Genomic DNA, 14,245 nt, shown 5'->3' on the forward strand with positions numbered 1-14,245 from the left:
TAATCTATTTTTACTTTCATTACTGGAGTCATGGGTGTCTTCTTTACGTGTGGACACAATAATCACAGTCTTGCTTGTCGATGTAGAATCGGTAGACGTGGTCCGAGTCGTATTGCTGGCTGTCGTGGGTACTTCTGTCATGAAGGCTGGTTCAGATAATATAGTAATACAGTTTAAAAAAATAAGAAAGAAAAACTATTCATGCATCAAATTGACCTTTTGATTGTATATATACGATGTTGTGTACTTATGATATCAATGCATCAAATTTACCTTTTGATTGTATATATACGATGTTGTATACTTATGATATCAATGCATCAAATTTACCTTTTGATTGTATATATACGATGTTGTGTACTTATGATATCAATGCATCAAATTTACCTTTTGATTGTATATATACGATGTTGTGTACTTATGATATCAATGCATCAAATTTACCTTTTGATTGTATATATACGATGTTGTGTACTTATGATATCAATGCATCAAATTTACCTTTTGATTGTATATATACGATGTTGTGTACTTATGATATCAATGCATCAAATTGATATTTTGTTTGTTTATACGATGTTGTGTACTTATGATATCAATGCATCAAATTGATATTTTGTTTGTTTATACGATGTTGTGTACTTATGATATCAATGCATCAAATTGATATTTTGTTTGTTTATACGATGTTGTATACTTATGATATCAATGCATCAAATTGATATTTTGTTTGTTTATACGATGTTGTATACTTATGATATCAATGCATCAAATTGATATTTTGTTTGTTTATACGATGTTTTGTACTTATGATATCAATGCATGAAATTGACCTTTTGATTGTATATATACGATGTTGTATACTTATGATATCAATGCATCAAATTGATATTTTGTTTGTTTATACGATGTTTTATACTTATGATATCAATGCATGAAATTGACCTTTTGTTTGTTTATACGATGTTGTGCACTTATGATATCAATGCATCAAGTTGATTTTTTCATTTGTATGTATTAACTACTATACATTTATTACTTGAAAAAAAAAGAACCAAAATAACAAGCAATAAAGAAAAGAAAGAAACTAAAACAATAACAAAACAAACAATGACCCCCCCCCCCCCCCACCCCATTAATGTGTACTAAAGATTTTAAAATAACACGAGCATTTATATAACACATTATCCACTAATTGTGCTCAAAGCGCTAACAATATTGTGAAAAAAAAGTTTTTGGGTGCAATAATCTTTTTCAAGAAAAGTGGCTCAAGTGACCCTAAAGAAATTGATATTTATTCAATAACACACAACAATTCCTACAAAGTTACATGTTTACGTTATCAAAACCAATTAGGATCATCTAATTAAAAAATACTACATCATAAGGTGGCATAACTATTTTAGTAGCAGGATGTATAGAGATATTGTTAAGATTATATGGCGTAAAAGAGTGACGATGGATGATCTGTATTGACGCGCAGCATATATTAAGACTAGAAAATAATATACCATCAGTCTGAAACCAGAAGAATGTATACACAAGGTATGTATTCACTCCCTCGTGAAGAGTGGTTTTACAATTCCAATGAGATAGGACCTTGTATTTTGACATCAAACTTTTGTTCCCTATTCCCCAGACATAATTCCATTTTGAGGCGGTCGAGCCGAAAAGAGAATTAAATTTTTAAGGAAAATCCTTACTGCGGAACGCGCTCTGTTCACATATGTATTCACTCTGCATATAGGTGATGGTGTTGGGGTAGATGTCCTGGTCACAGTGGCTACTGACCAATGACCACATAGCCATGACGTCACACTGGCTGTTTCCATTGCACGAGTTGCTTACTGTATCGGCGACCTCGATTTTGCAGTCCTGGATGACATAGAGAGAATGCATTTATTTGGTTTGATTTATTATTGCTATTTTTGTCTGCGATGATGTAGTTATCATCAGTTACTATGTTGATTACGATGTAATTGTCGCGGTTAATCTATTTTTTGTTGTTGATGATGATCATGGTGATGATAAAGAAAATGAGGATCGCCATTTTGATGATGATGAAAATGATGATGAAGACAACGATGAAAATGATGATAATGATGATGATGATGATGATGATGATGATGATGATGATGATGGTAATGATAATGATAATATTAATGAAGATCAATTCCATTTTGACAGGTGGCTTCCTGATCAACATGACGATAACAGCAACAATTTGTGATTAACAATCTGGTAATAGATCTTTTGTGATTAAACCAAAAACCGTTACACAATTAAAATCTCATTTCATACTTGTCAAAAGTATTCTGGTCAACACGTAATATGCCAACTATTTTTTATACCTTGTTGATTTTCTAGATTACTCATTTCCAGCCTTGGGCTTTATTAAAAAAAGGAATAATATACTTAAAATTTTGTCAATACTTGCAAGCAATGCTAGATACAACAGATAATATCTCTATAAAGAAAGTAGGCCGAACATAAATTGGCCGGAGAATACTTATTGTAAATTTGACTAAATAGATATAAATCAGTTAATTAACCTTTGGAAAAACTATGGCCCTGATAAGCTAACCTTTGATTTTCAGACACGTCTGTGAAAATCGTTTATTTATGACACATCATCTGAAACGGGATTTTGTCGGGATGATGCTGATCTTTAAAATTGCGTTTATAAATTAACTTATATATTTTAGATTGAAACAAATGTCTTCACTGGAAAGAGAAAGATCATGTACTTGAAACACCTACATTTTTCTAATTCTTTTAAATTTTACATAAACTCAATTTTCTTCATTCCGTTTATTTTGATTTAATATCAGGTTGTCGCAATTGGTCATAAATGCATAGCTATAATATTATAAAGTCATGTGCAAAAGTAAGTTATTTCTTCCTTTATATCTTTTGACTCAAACCAAACATTACATCGTATTATTTATCATTTTAAAGGTTTATGAATTCAATGAATGTAATTATATTCATATCTTTGCATTCAGTCAAACGATACAATGCTTTGAATTTGAAACACCGAAATTTCGACTTTTCACAAATGTGCGGAGAAAAGAATTTTAGGGAAAGTAATCAAATCATATGATTCTTTTTATTGGAATCAGCGTGACTTCACGTGAGTTGATAAACATATTATCAACATTATCAGTCTATTTTTTCCTTTAATTGTAAGTATACGGTCGCTTATAAAAATCATATATAGACTAAGTGTTGAGAACCATGCCCGTTTGATTAGGCATGTACAGGCTGGGCAGTCTGTTTCAGAATATTCACGTAGGTTTGATATATCATGAATGGCTATATACAAATTAAGATCTTGTATTACAGAAAAACGGTGGACGATTTCAACAAGAAAATATCATTCACCAGAAATAATGGATGTGATTATCTAGTAGTTTTTAAGAATGTCAAATCAACATCGCACATGTCTCGAATTACACAGGGCTTTTTAAGAGAACAATCATTTTCGGCAAAGGTGGAGTCATCAATCAGTCCTGAAATGAATCTAATCCAGAACATATGGGTACAATGAAGAAAATAGTACAGGGTCTTGGTCCTCATAAAAAGGGAGATGATTTAAACCAAAATTGAGGGCGCACAAAATTGTGTAAATTTGAAAACTCAATATTTTGGTGTTACTTTTAAATCTTTCGATATCATTTTATACGGGGCATTGAGATTAACACAAATTGGATAGAGAATTGAATAAACTTTCTATTGATGAATCACCAATGATAATAACTGGTTTGCTTTTAAAATTATGTGGGTTCAAACAAGTGTGAGCCTACTTTTGCACACGACTATATTATATATATTATTATATATTATATATTATATTATGATATATAAACAAATATTATATATATATATATATATATATATATATATATATATATATATATATATATATATGGTTGGGTGTGAACGTTTGGAATAAAATTTCTTGGAAATGGCCGGTAAGGAGAGAGTTAACTGAAATTTGCCAAACCCATGCTGTGTTATTCTAATAGAATACAACAAAACAATTACGCAGTTGTTTATAAAGTCTATAGCATTGTAGTGGACCTAATTAGTGGTTAGTTGATAGAGTAGCGTAGTTATCTAAGTTTGATTGGGTGTCAATTTCATCGCTGTCGTTAGTATAACTTCAGATGTAGCTGAATTGTGGGAATATCAATCAAAATGGCAAATCCTCATCAGAAAGCTTTGGGTGTTGAGTTCGCAAAAACAAACGCCGTTGTCACGGTGCAACGTGCCTTCAGAACAGAATTTGGCATTGATCCGCCACATCGTGAGGGCATTCGATGGTGGGTTAGACCGTAGCCATCGTTAACTTATAGCCTGACACTGATTAAAAAATGACGTCAAAAGACAAGTCTTTGGCTACAAAAGAATACAAATCGTTAATTGTGTTCAACAGTTTAACCAATGGAATCAGTTGTTTCCGCGAACTCTACTAGCAACAACGCACTTGACGATGACTACGGTTAGACAGTTTAGTGTGTGTGTGTGTGTGTGTGTGAGAGAGAGAGAGAGAGAGAGAGAGAGAGAGAGAGAGAGAGAGATTGCCCTCTAAAGGAGAGAGTCCTGTAAGACCCCACGTGTTTCGGAGGAGCAAGTGGAGAGGATTAATTTATAGTGACGAAACAACTTTCCATTTGAACCGCACAGTCAATCGTCACAACGTGCGTGCATTTGGTGAATAGTTCACCTATATGAAATTGTTGAGCATGAAAGAGATAACCTTGAAGTGGACGTCTTCTGTGCTGTATCTCAAGACAAGATCTATGGTACCTTTTTCATAGAGCAATACACCGTTAAAGGACAAACTTATCTCGAAATGCTCAAAAACTGGCTATTCACTTCACATCAAGCAGATTGGAATAACTTCGTTTTTCAACAGGATGGAGCCCCGCCTCATTGGCATCTTGGGGCCAGAGCTTCTCTACATGAAAACGTGTCTCGGCGTTGGATTTGGAGGAGAGGAGCTAAAGACCTTGCTCTTTGTGATTGACCTGCCGGATTCCGGGACCATACCGTGAGAGACTTTTTTCTTGTAGGATTATGTTAAAGACCAAATTTACATTCCACCACTTCCGGTTAGTATTGGTGGCTTGAAAGATCGAACAACAGCTGAAACCAACACGATGGACCGTGACATGCCGCGGCGCGTATGGGATGAATTCTCATAAGGGCTTGGTGTTGTCCGCAGTGTCGGTGGTGGCCATATTGACCATATAGACCATGAAATAAAAACTTGAAGGTATGTATTACACACGTGTCCACGCTAATGTTTTCTATTGTTTTACTTTTTTTTTTAAAAACATCGCGTGGTAGTTTTGCCATATTCTTTTTGAATCACCCAGCATAATATATCATAACAATTATTATAATGACAGATTTAGGGAGACATCTGAAATAATATGATTGAATCAATGTCAGACAAAGCAAAGAAACATATAAGAAAAAAATATTAATTCTATTAATGAGAACCATTACCGAATTGCTAGGGTGGCAACACGTTTTATTGTACGTTTTCTGTGTTGCCGGGGTGACACACTGGGCTGACTTAAGTTTGGCCCCCTGAATCACTTTCATGACTTTGATGACTTTGTCGTCATAGCAGCTAAGGCGTAGGTAGTTGTTCACGTTTCCATAACATGCGGATGCTGAGGATGAAAGATTTTTTATTAGCCGTCTGAGTGACTTTACGAGATTCCAGGTTTGAGAATTTTTGGATCATTTAAATCGATCGATATTTGAAGGACGAGTTTTCTGGCCAAAATTCTAAATGCATTCTTTTCCAGAGACCGGCAGTTAATCGGTTAAAATTTGGTACAAAATATGTTTGGCAAATATGTTTATTATAAATATTTTGTATGGTTTTGACTATTACGATTGTTTTGGGACATGCACGGGGTTTGTCATGGTCAGACATGTTGCAAACCTTGAAATTAGTGTACTACCACTTGAAAAATCGACTCCCGCATATCGACTATATGAATCGATCGTCCAATGAATCACAGGCATTTTCATACGCCTAAATAATAAACAAAATTTGAAATGGCTATTACATTGTGCTAGGTTAAAATCAAACTTGCTTTGAATACACACACAATTTCATTATTTTTAAATAAAAATAAATTGATTTTGAATTTTAAATGAGTAAATGTTATGGAGAGCTAGTTAACTAGCTTTGATGTATTTTAAAAATTTACCTAGATCTATGTATACTACTTTAAATGTCGGGGAAAGATCACAAAGATCTAATACTTATCTATTTATTCTTATTTCTTATTTACCATTACTCTCATGTACTCTGAGTAGGATGCAGAATATTTCCGATAACAAAGACATTTTTGAATTGAATTGAATTTTTTTAAAAAGAATTTTGAATACATAGATCTGATAAGATTAGATATAGGAAACAAAACACGAATTATACATTCATATTTTGCAAAACTTATTTGATTGATTATCTATGATTCGTTTTTATGAACAAATCGGAGAGTTTTCTTAGTTCTAGTTTTCTACATGAAACCGAAAAAGTTTAAATATTTTTAAATGTATTTTTATAATATATTATGTCTATTACCAGCGCATAATCGGCGCATGTATCGGCCGTCGACTCAGTCGTGTTTTAATCCGTACACAATGGAAACGTGGTTGATGGGTTATTGAATACTATGATAGTATGCATTCATCTTTTCCCCCGATGAAATATCATACTTTCCTTTTAATACATGTAGTTAATAATAGTAGCTAGATGGTGATAGAAATGACTGCAGAGAGAGTTACATTGGTTTTAAAAGTGATGACGACGACGACCATGATGATGATGATGATTATGGTGGTGGTGATGATGGTGATGATGACGACGACGTTAATGATGATGATGATGATGATGATGATGATGATGATGATGATGATGATGGTGACGATTATGTTGATGATAGTCTAATAATGACGCTGATGTTGATGATAATGATGACCAATGACGTCATAGCTTAATTTACCAGAATATATTTCGTTGTTATCCTTCACCAACTTGGCAGAGTTGCACATCCAGGGGATGATAAATATTTGTAAAATAAACTGGAATGTTACTTCGTCAATCCTCCTTAAGAACATCATAGTCGACGAAAATAAATCCACTCTTTGTCATCATCAGCATTATCCATTAAGATATTATAATGCGTGGGAAACATTGTCAGGTAGTAATATCACATAATAGTCATTGGAACTTATGGAAACATTTTGATCCATCTTGAAAATGTTTTCCAAGTATCTGAAATCTAATAGAAAAAAGACAACATCAATAATGTTAATAAAATCTGTGGTTTTATGTAGACTCCGCTTCAATAGCGAAAAATGTTTAGATCTTTACATTTTTGGCTACAATTATAACATAACATATCATAATAAGGGCTGTTTAGGTCAAAGGTCATTAAATACGATGTAAAAATATTAATAAAAAAGGTTCAGATAAAAAATTTCCAGATGCAATCATAAATATGATCATCCTTTACTTCATAGACAATTCAAAATATATCAATTAAAAACATATTCATCAAATTCATATTTAACCCTCTCCTTATCAACTACAGACAAATCGTCACATTTGTTGAGATTCCACCAACATTTATCTCAATCAGTTTTCTTTTGTAATCAGACAATTTGAAGATTTTAAGAATCATATTAGTTATAAGAACTTAATTCTGCGATGTACATGTGTTTATTTCTTCTGAATAGAGGCTAAAGTTAAACATCAATTTTTAAGTTAGATAGGTCTGACGTTTAGAGGAGAATCGTGAAAAATGTAAGGAGAGAGTTAATCTATGGATCTCCCTATCGATTTCATTTTTTTGAAATTATTTTATACGTTTTGAGTCTTTAGTAATAAAATTCAAACTGTTATATGTATCTATTTGCTGTCCTAATAATATAAAAAGCAACCATTTTTTTCCGACTAATTGTAAAATGTGTTTTTAAAAATTATATTTGTCTCCGCGGGTAAATGTGACACGGGAGTATTTAGAATACTTAAGAATTTTAATTCAATGAAGCTTGTTGAAAAAGAAGTTTTGTTGTCTGAGCTAATATTTTAAGGAATTTGGAGCGCTGTTTAGTTCTACTCATGTCACATTGATAATTTACAGGGCTAATTATTGAACTGGAATCTGTGGACTGTAAAAACTAATAAGCAAAAATGAATATTACAGCTTCGAAAAAGAACATAATGCCATACACAGATCGTTTAGGGCTAAAACATATTTAATTTTTTATTGCTTTTGTTATTGATTGAAGAAGGGTTTTGATCCCAAAACGTTCCGTATTTGGTATTTTGTTCAGTGTTGTATGTTATTGTGTTTATGATTTGTGCGAAATGTAAGTTTTGTTCAGTTGCAGAAAGAATCAAGCCTTTTAAAACATGCATGATAGTGATCGTGGTAGTATAGACGGAAACAACTCAGTGACAGAACCAAAGACAATTGCATTGCATTCCCCTAAAATGTTAGTGGTTACTTCTTTCCCCAAACTAAGTCTTGCAAACCAACTGTGTCAAGGCGTGATACAGAAAGGAGCATAATATATTATTCTGCTCGTTTTATAATAATCTATTTATTTTGGCACAGGCTTGTCGCCTCAAAAGAATGGCACGGCAAAATTTAGAGCAAATCCTCATTTCATGGTTTATTTAAAAGTAAAAGTAGTAGGTCAAGTGAGGCCAAGAGGATCCATGGAATTTAAAAAGCATTAGTTATACAAATAAGCCTTTGTTCGAACTCCTAGTTTGAAGATAAACCTTTCTCATTATTTAACACTAACTCGGTGATAATGATATTAATAATGATGATGAAGAAGATGATAATGATACTGATAATAATACTATAATAATTATAGTTGTACACAGCAACAATAATAATAATAATAATGATAATAATAAAATAATAATAATAATAATAATAATAATAATAATAATAATATAATAATAGTAGTATAATAATAATAATAATGATAATAATAATAATAATAATAATAATAATAATAATAATAATAATAATAATAATAATAATAATAATAATAATAAAATAATAATAATAATAATAATAATAATAATAATAATATAATAATGATAATAATATAAAATAATAATAATGATAATAATAATAACAATAATGATAATGATAATAATAATAATAATAATAATAATAATAATAATAATAATAATAATAATAATAATAATAATAGTATAATAATAATATAATAATAATAATAATAACAATAATAATAATAATAATAATAATAATAATAATAATAATAATAATAATAATAATAATAATAATAATAATAATAATAATAATAATAATAATATTTGAATAATTAGATATTTAAATATATCCAATAGAGAAATTAATGACATCAACTTAAAAATCAATTCCTCTTTGTTCATTATGGTGAGCTCAAACCTGTATCATCTCGGGATGAACCAGTTGTCAAGAATTCATTTTAAAATCACAATGATCAGAAACGTGAGAGTTTAGTTTTTTATGGCAAACTTCTGATCCTTTACTTTTGTCCAACACATGCCTTTTCACATCCTTTGAAAATTCTGTGGTCACATGCATAAAATTAACAACATGCATTTTAATAGCAGTTGTGTTCAAAACAACTGCAAAATGTTTTATACTTAACCAGTTAACTGCCGTACTCTGGACAGACACGTCTTTTTGAAGGACGAGCTTTCTGGCCAATATTTTTAAATTCGCGCCCATCCAGAGTACGGCAGTTAACTGGTTAATACTCAAACTTGAAACATTAATTGTGAAAAATATGACCTACAAGTGATGTATTCGAATTAGTTAATCATTTTCATGAAAATGTGGATTATCAGGATTATGCATTGGGCCCAACTTGTGTACTTATTTGAAGGTTAGATAACCCAAATTCTTATGGGCTCATTGTTATAATAAAAATACTCGCAAACCAACGCAATATATTGTGTTGACAACAATGTTGAATTAAACCCACAAATGCGTAAGATTATCAGACCTGGCCACGTCGACAGACCACTTAATTCCCCTGATTCAAATGACAGTCATAAAAGTACATCTTGTATCATATCATGTTACGTACATCACAAAATAAACATTAAATCAAAAGCTCCCAAAGTAGACCCAGAGTTAATAGAAATGAATCAAACACTATAAAATTTTATTTTAAAATAGGTAAATACGAACATCACATTCAAACTAATCACGCATATAGGGCTGCTTTTCACGAAACGAGATCATATTAACCATCTTCTTACATTATACAAAAGCAATTGGAAGAAAGTGTGTGTATGTATGTGTGTGTGTGTGTGCGTGTGTGTGTGTGTATGTCTGTGTTTGCAATTGAGATTTATAATGGTAACGAATATACGTCGACGTGAAAAAGATCAAATTATGGTAATGTACGTTTACCTAACCAAGGTACAGACGTCTGTCTTTCTCCACAATAACACGTTTCTAAAATTTTGGCCAGAGAACATCAAAAATCGACTGTTTAAAAAGAATGACCATTATCTAGTCAAAAACTCTCAAACCTGGGACTTCAAGGAAGACTTTAACGACGTCCCATGTTTGAAAGTTTTTGACAAAATGAACGTTATCTTAGCCGACCGAGATTTGAAGGACTACTTTTCTGGCCAAAAACTTAACAACACGTTCTTTCCGAGTGCGCCAGAGATGCTGGGCACTTCTCCTTTATTTGATTAGAGCTCCTTCAGCCTTTCAGAATTAAGTCTTTATACATGCCACGTCAATGTGCTGATAGTCGAATCATGTCACTCAAGATCATATGCACACACATTCATACACATATTCTTGTTTCGAAAAAATGTTTTTAGGAGTTTTACGGCGCTTGCGAAACATTTAGGAAATTTCAGCGCCTGTAAATGGAAGAAGTTGGTATGGTAAAACATTTTTTTCTTGATTTACAATTAAAAGCATGCTAGAAAAGTTAAACAAAGGGGAATTATTCAAATAGGGAACAGACGTAGATGCCAAGAGCACACTATCTGAGATCACCAAGAAGTCTTATCCAGACACAAGCACAGGTTCCTTCTAGGAGGAACACGCTCAGATGTTTACAGATCAATATAATATTCAACACAAACATGTATAAAAAGTATCATCTCCTAAAACTACAACTATATATTTGACTGCTTCCTTCCCAGCCAAGGACTCCGGCCACAGCTCAGACAAAACCAAGTAATCTCATTTCAAGATGAAGACAGACATAAGTTGGAAAACAGTTATTATAGGTGAATAAAAGACACAGTAAGCCCACCAAGGGAGGACAAAAGTTCATAGCAGACATTGTCATGCACGCATGTAGTAGATCTTATTCATTTAGTTATGGAGCGAATTTGAGTGATACTAAACTCTAGAAGTTGTGGACTTTAAAATGTAATAAAGAAGAATGAACATAATAGCATAAAAAAACCCAACAATATACCAAATACGTAACATTTCGCATTCAAAACCCCTTTTTCAGCCAACAACAAAACAATAAGCCATAAACCATTACTTTAACTCACTCACCCCTAACACCAACAATATCCGTAGTTTACCGGGGTTACTTTTACCCCATGCCTATTTATTACATTTTTCTGAGACAAATTATACGCGTAGTATCAAAGCGAATGGTATTTGGTTTTTACATGTTAATGGTAGTTGAATAAAGCTATCTGTGTACTTGGTCATTTTTAATAAATATTTCTTTCCAATTTTGAAAAGTAGCAAAAATCTCTAGGATTGAGTGAGTTAAAGACCAAATAGACGGCAGAGAATTATTTCGTACATCCTTTCGGAGAAAATAAGATCTTGGAATCAAGTGATTAAATTAGGGGGTAAATAATTTTGCCAGAGGGGAAAAAACTTAAGTGTCTGAAGCTGGACTCGAACCCAGGACCTTCTGTGTCACGGTACTATCCCCAAACCACATGACCACCTCGTCCCTGTTATATTCGGTTGGACAATTGGATGATTCCAAATCTTCGGAATCTCACCTGTACCGAGAGATAGTTTGAAAAGTTTCGTATGTGCTAGGACACTTTCATCGGAAATAATGTTCTCGACTTGTTGCCAAGTTGTGTGTGTGTGTGTGTGTGTGTATGTGTGTGCGTGTGTGTGTGTGTGTGTGTGATTGCCTGTTTGTGTGGACGGGGGGAGAGGGGTTCTTAATAGCTCAGTTGGCAGAGCACTCGCTTCCCATGCAAAAGGACCGACATCGTTCCCGGGTGGAGTCCAGATTTTTCCTGACATCCATCCCCCCCCCCCCCCCCGCGCCTTCAATCCACCCAGCAGTGATTGGATCTGTTAAATCTTTCGGAAAGTACTATCCAAAGGGTTGCAAGCAATTGCTATTGTCCAATATAGAAACTTGGATAAAATCTCGCTTCAGGGGCCTAATGGGTCTTTATTTTTATTTTTATTTTTTTTGCCGAATTTAAAGCACAGCACGGTTTTTAGGTCCAAACCAATCGACTCGTATGGCTTTGGTTCCCCAGCCGTACGGTATCCGGTCTTTAACAAAGTCAAGCAATGTTGAGCAGAGCATCTGTAACCTGGTGGGTGATAATAATTGTGAAAATCTAACTCCGGTGTTATCTTCTTGGTTGAACACTTTCCAGCCAAATATTGCTCCATTTGTCGCAGATGTAACTTGCTATTGACCATGACGGAGATAGTAAGGGTTTTAGTAAAAGAAAGCTTCTCAAAGACGACTTGTACTGCATAATATGACAATTTGATTCTATATGGGGAATAAATGAAGAATTGGGAAGCGCATTAAGCGAGATGAATCAATAGAGAAGCTCTTTATTAATTTTTAGGTCTATTTTACATCTTATTTTTCAAAATCATATTTTAAAAAAGTTTTACCCAGGGCAGAGTGACATAGGGATGGCTGTGGGAACGTCATTGACAACGTCAAGCATTTACAAAGTAAATATTTCGTTGCTGCTTTCGTCAAAGATAAATTCACTTTTTTCCCTTTCTGTTTTGTTTTGGCGTTATTATGATCAAATAATGTTCATTAATTCTCACCAAGCGGTTATTTTCATGGTTTTTGTAAAGCATTTTCTTGCCCGAATTTTGATAGTTTCAAAATAATCCCTGTTTTGTGGATTGGCCCATAAGAATCAATATCCGTGTATCCCATTATTTTTTAATATAATTTTGGTATGCTTATATTTTACTTTTGTACTTTGACACAACATTGTATACAGACGTTCTATAAAATGATTCTTGTAACAATAACGCTCTGTCAGGTGAAAATTTGTATCATTCAATGTTCAGGAATGCGTATTTTGTATGCAATGCAATTCGTATTTGTATATTAGAACAGATTTTGTTAACAAAGCAGATTTTCTTAGTATTTGCTGGGAACATTCAGGGAAGATCTATTGACATTATCATGCTAACTAAACAATGCTTTTATTTACCACGCAGATGCACCCACACCCCCAATATACATACATGCTTATAATAATGTATACATATAATTAACAATAACGCATGGGACATGAATTCAATTGCCAATAGAAATATTCATCCGATTCTCTCCCTTTGGACAAGGATTCAAATCAGGACCTGGACAATATTATCAGTTTCATTTTCATTTTAACTCACTCCTTTTCAATCATTTTCAGGATTATTTTCCTATAAATGCCACTCCAACTCAACACATAAAACTGATTAAAAAAAAAATAATAAAAAAGAAGAAGAGTACATACTAAACATAATTTTGTTCAAGAAAACGAGCTATACAAAACAGTATGGACTTCTTATGAATTAAACCAAGGTTTTTCTTTAATTAATCTCTTTGATGTACAATACAAATCTGAATAATAAAAGTGTCCATTGCATCGTGACGGATGTGACGATTTTCCTGTAACTGGTAAGGAGAGGGTTATATATTATGACATAGCCAGAAAGCTCCGTTAAAGAATATTAATTATGATGATGATGTGAGAGGAGAAAAGGAGACACAAGAATTGCTTACTTAGTCCACTAGATCAAGGTCTCCATTCTCCACCCACGTTGTTACCATAAAAAGAACAAGCTATTTCCAGAGGACAAGTTCTGTTTTCCTCGTCTTCAATTTTTTTATCCTTGAAGATTGCGAAGAATCACTGTTTGACCTTTTATGGGTTGCTTGACCCAATGGTTCAGAAGTT

General features: G+C 32.9%; 1 protein-coding gene across 1 annotated transcript in view; it reads right to left on the reverse strand.

Annotated features, from left to right (window-relative positions):
- The window catches only part of LOC144968404 (uncharacterized), a 29,206-nt gene that overhangs the window by 9,644 nt on the left and 5,317 nt on the right, over window positions 1-14,245 (reverse strand). The window contains exons 2-5 of the mRNA XM_078906712.1: window positions 7,035-7,313; window positions 5,518-5,687; window positions 1,704-1,875; window positions 15-146 (exon numbers count right to left, since the gene is read on the reverse strand). Of these exons, the coding sequence (XP_078762838.1) occupies window positions 15-146; window positions 1,704-1,875; window positions 5,518-5,687; window positions 7,035-7,152 (592 nt within the window). The 5' untranslated portion in view covers window positions 7,153-7,313. The remainder of the gene's footprint in view (window positions 1-14; window positions 147-1,703; window positions 1,876-5,517; window positions 5,688-7,034; window positions 7,314-14,245) is intronic.

The sequence above is a fragment of the Berghia stephanieae genome, chromosome 3 (genome assembly GCF_034508935.2).
Source record: "Berghia stephanieae isolate SIO BIC M18660-M18661 chromosome 3, UCSD_Bste_1.3, whole genome shotgun sequence".
In the NCBI taxonomy this organism is placed as follows: domain Eukaryota; kingdom Metazoa; phylum Mollusca; class Gastropoda; order Nudibranchia; family Aeolidiidae; genus Berghia; species Berghia stephanieae.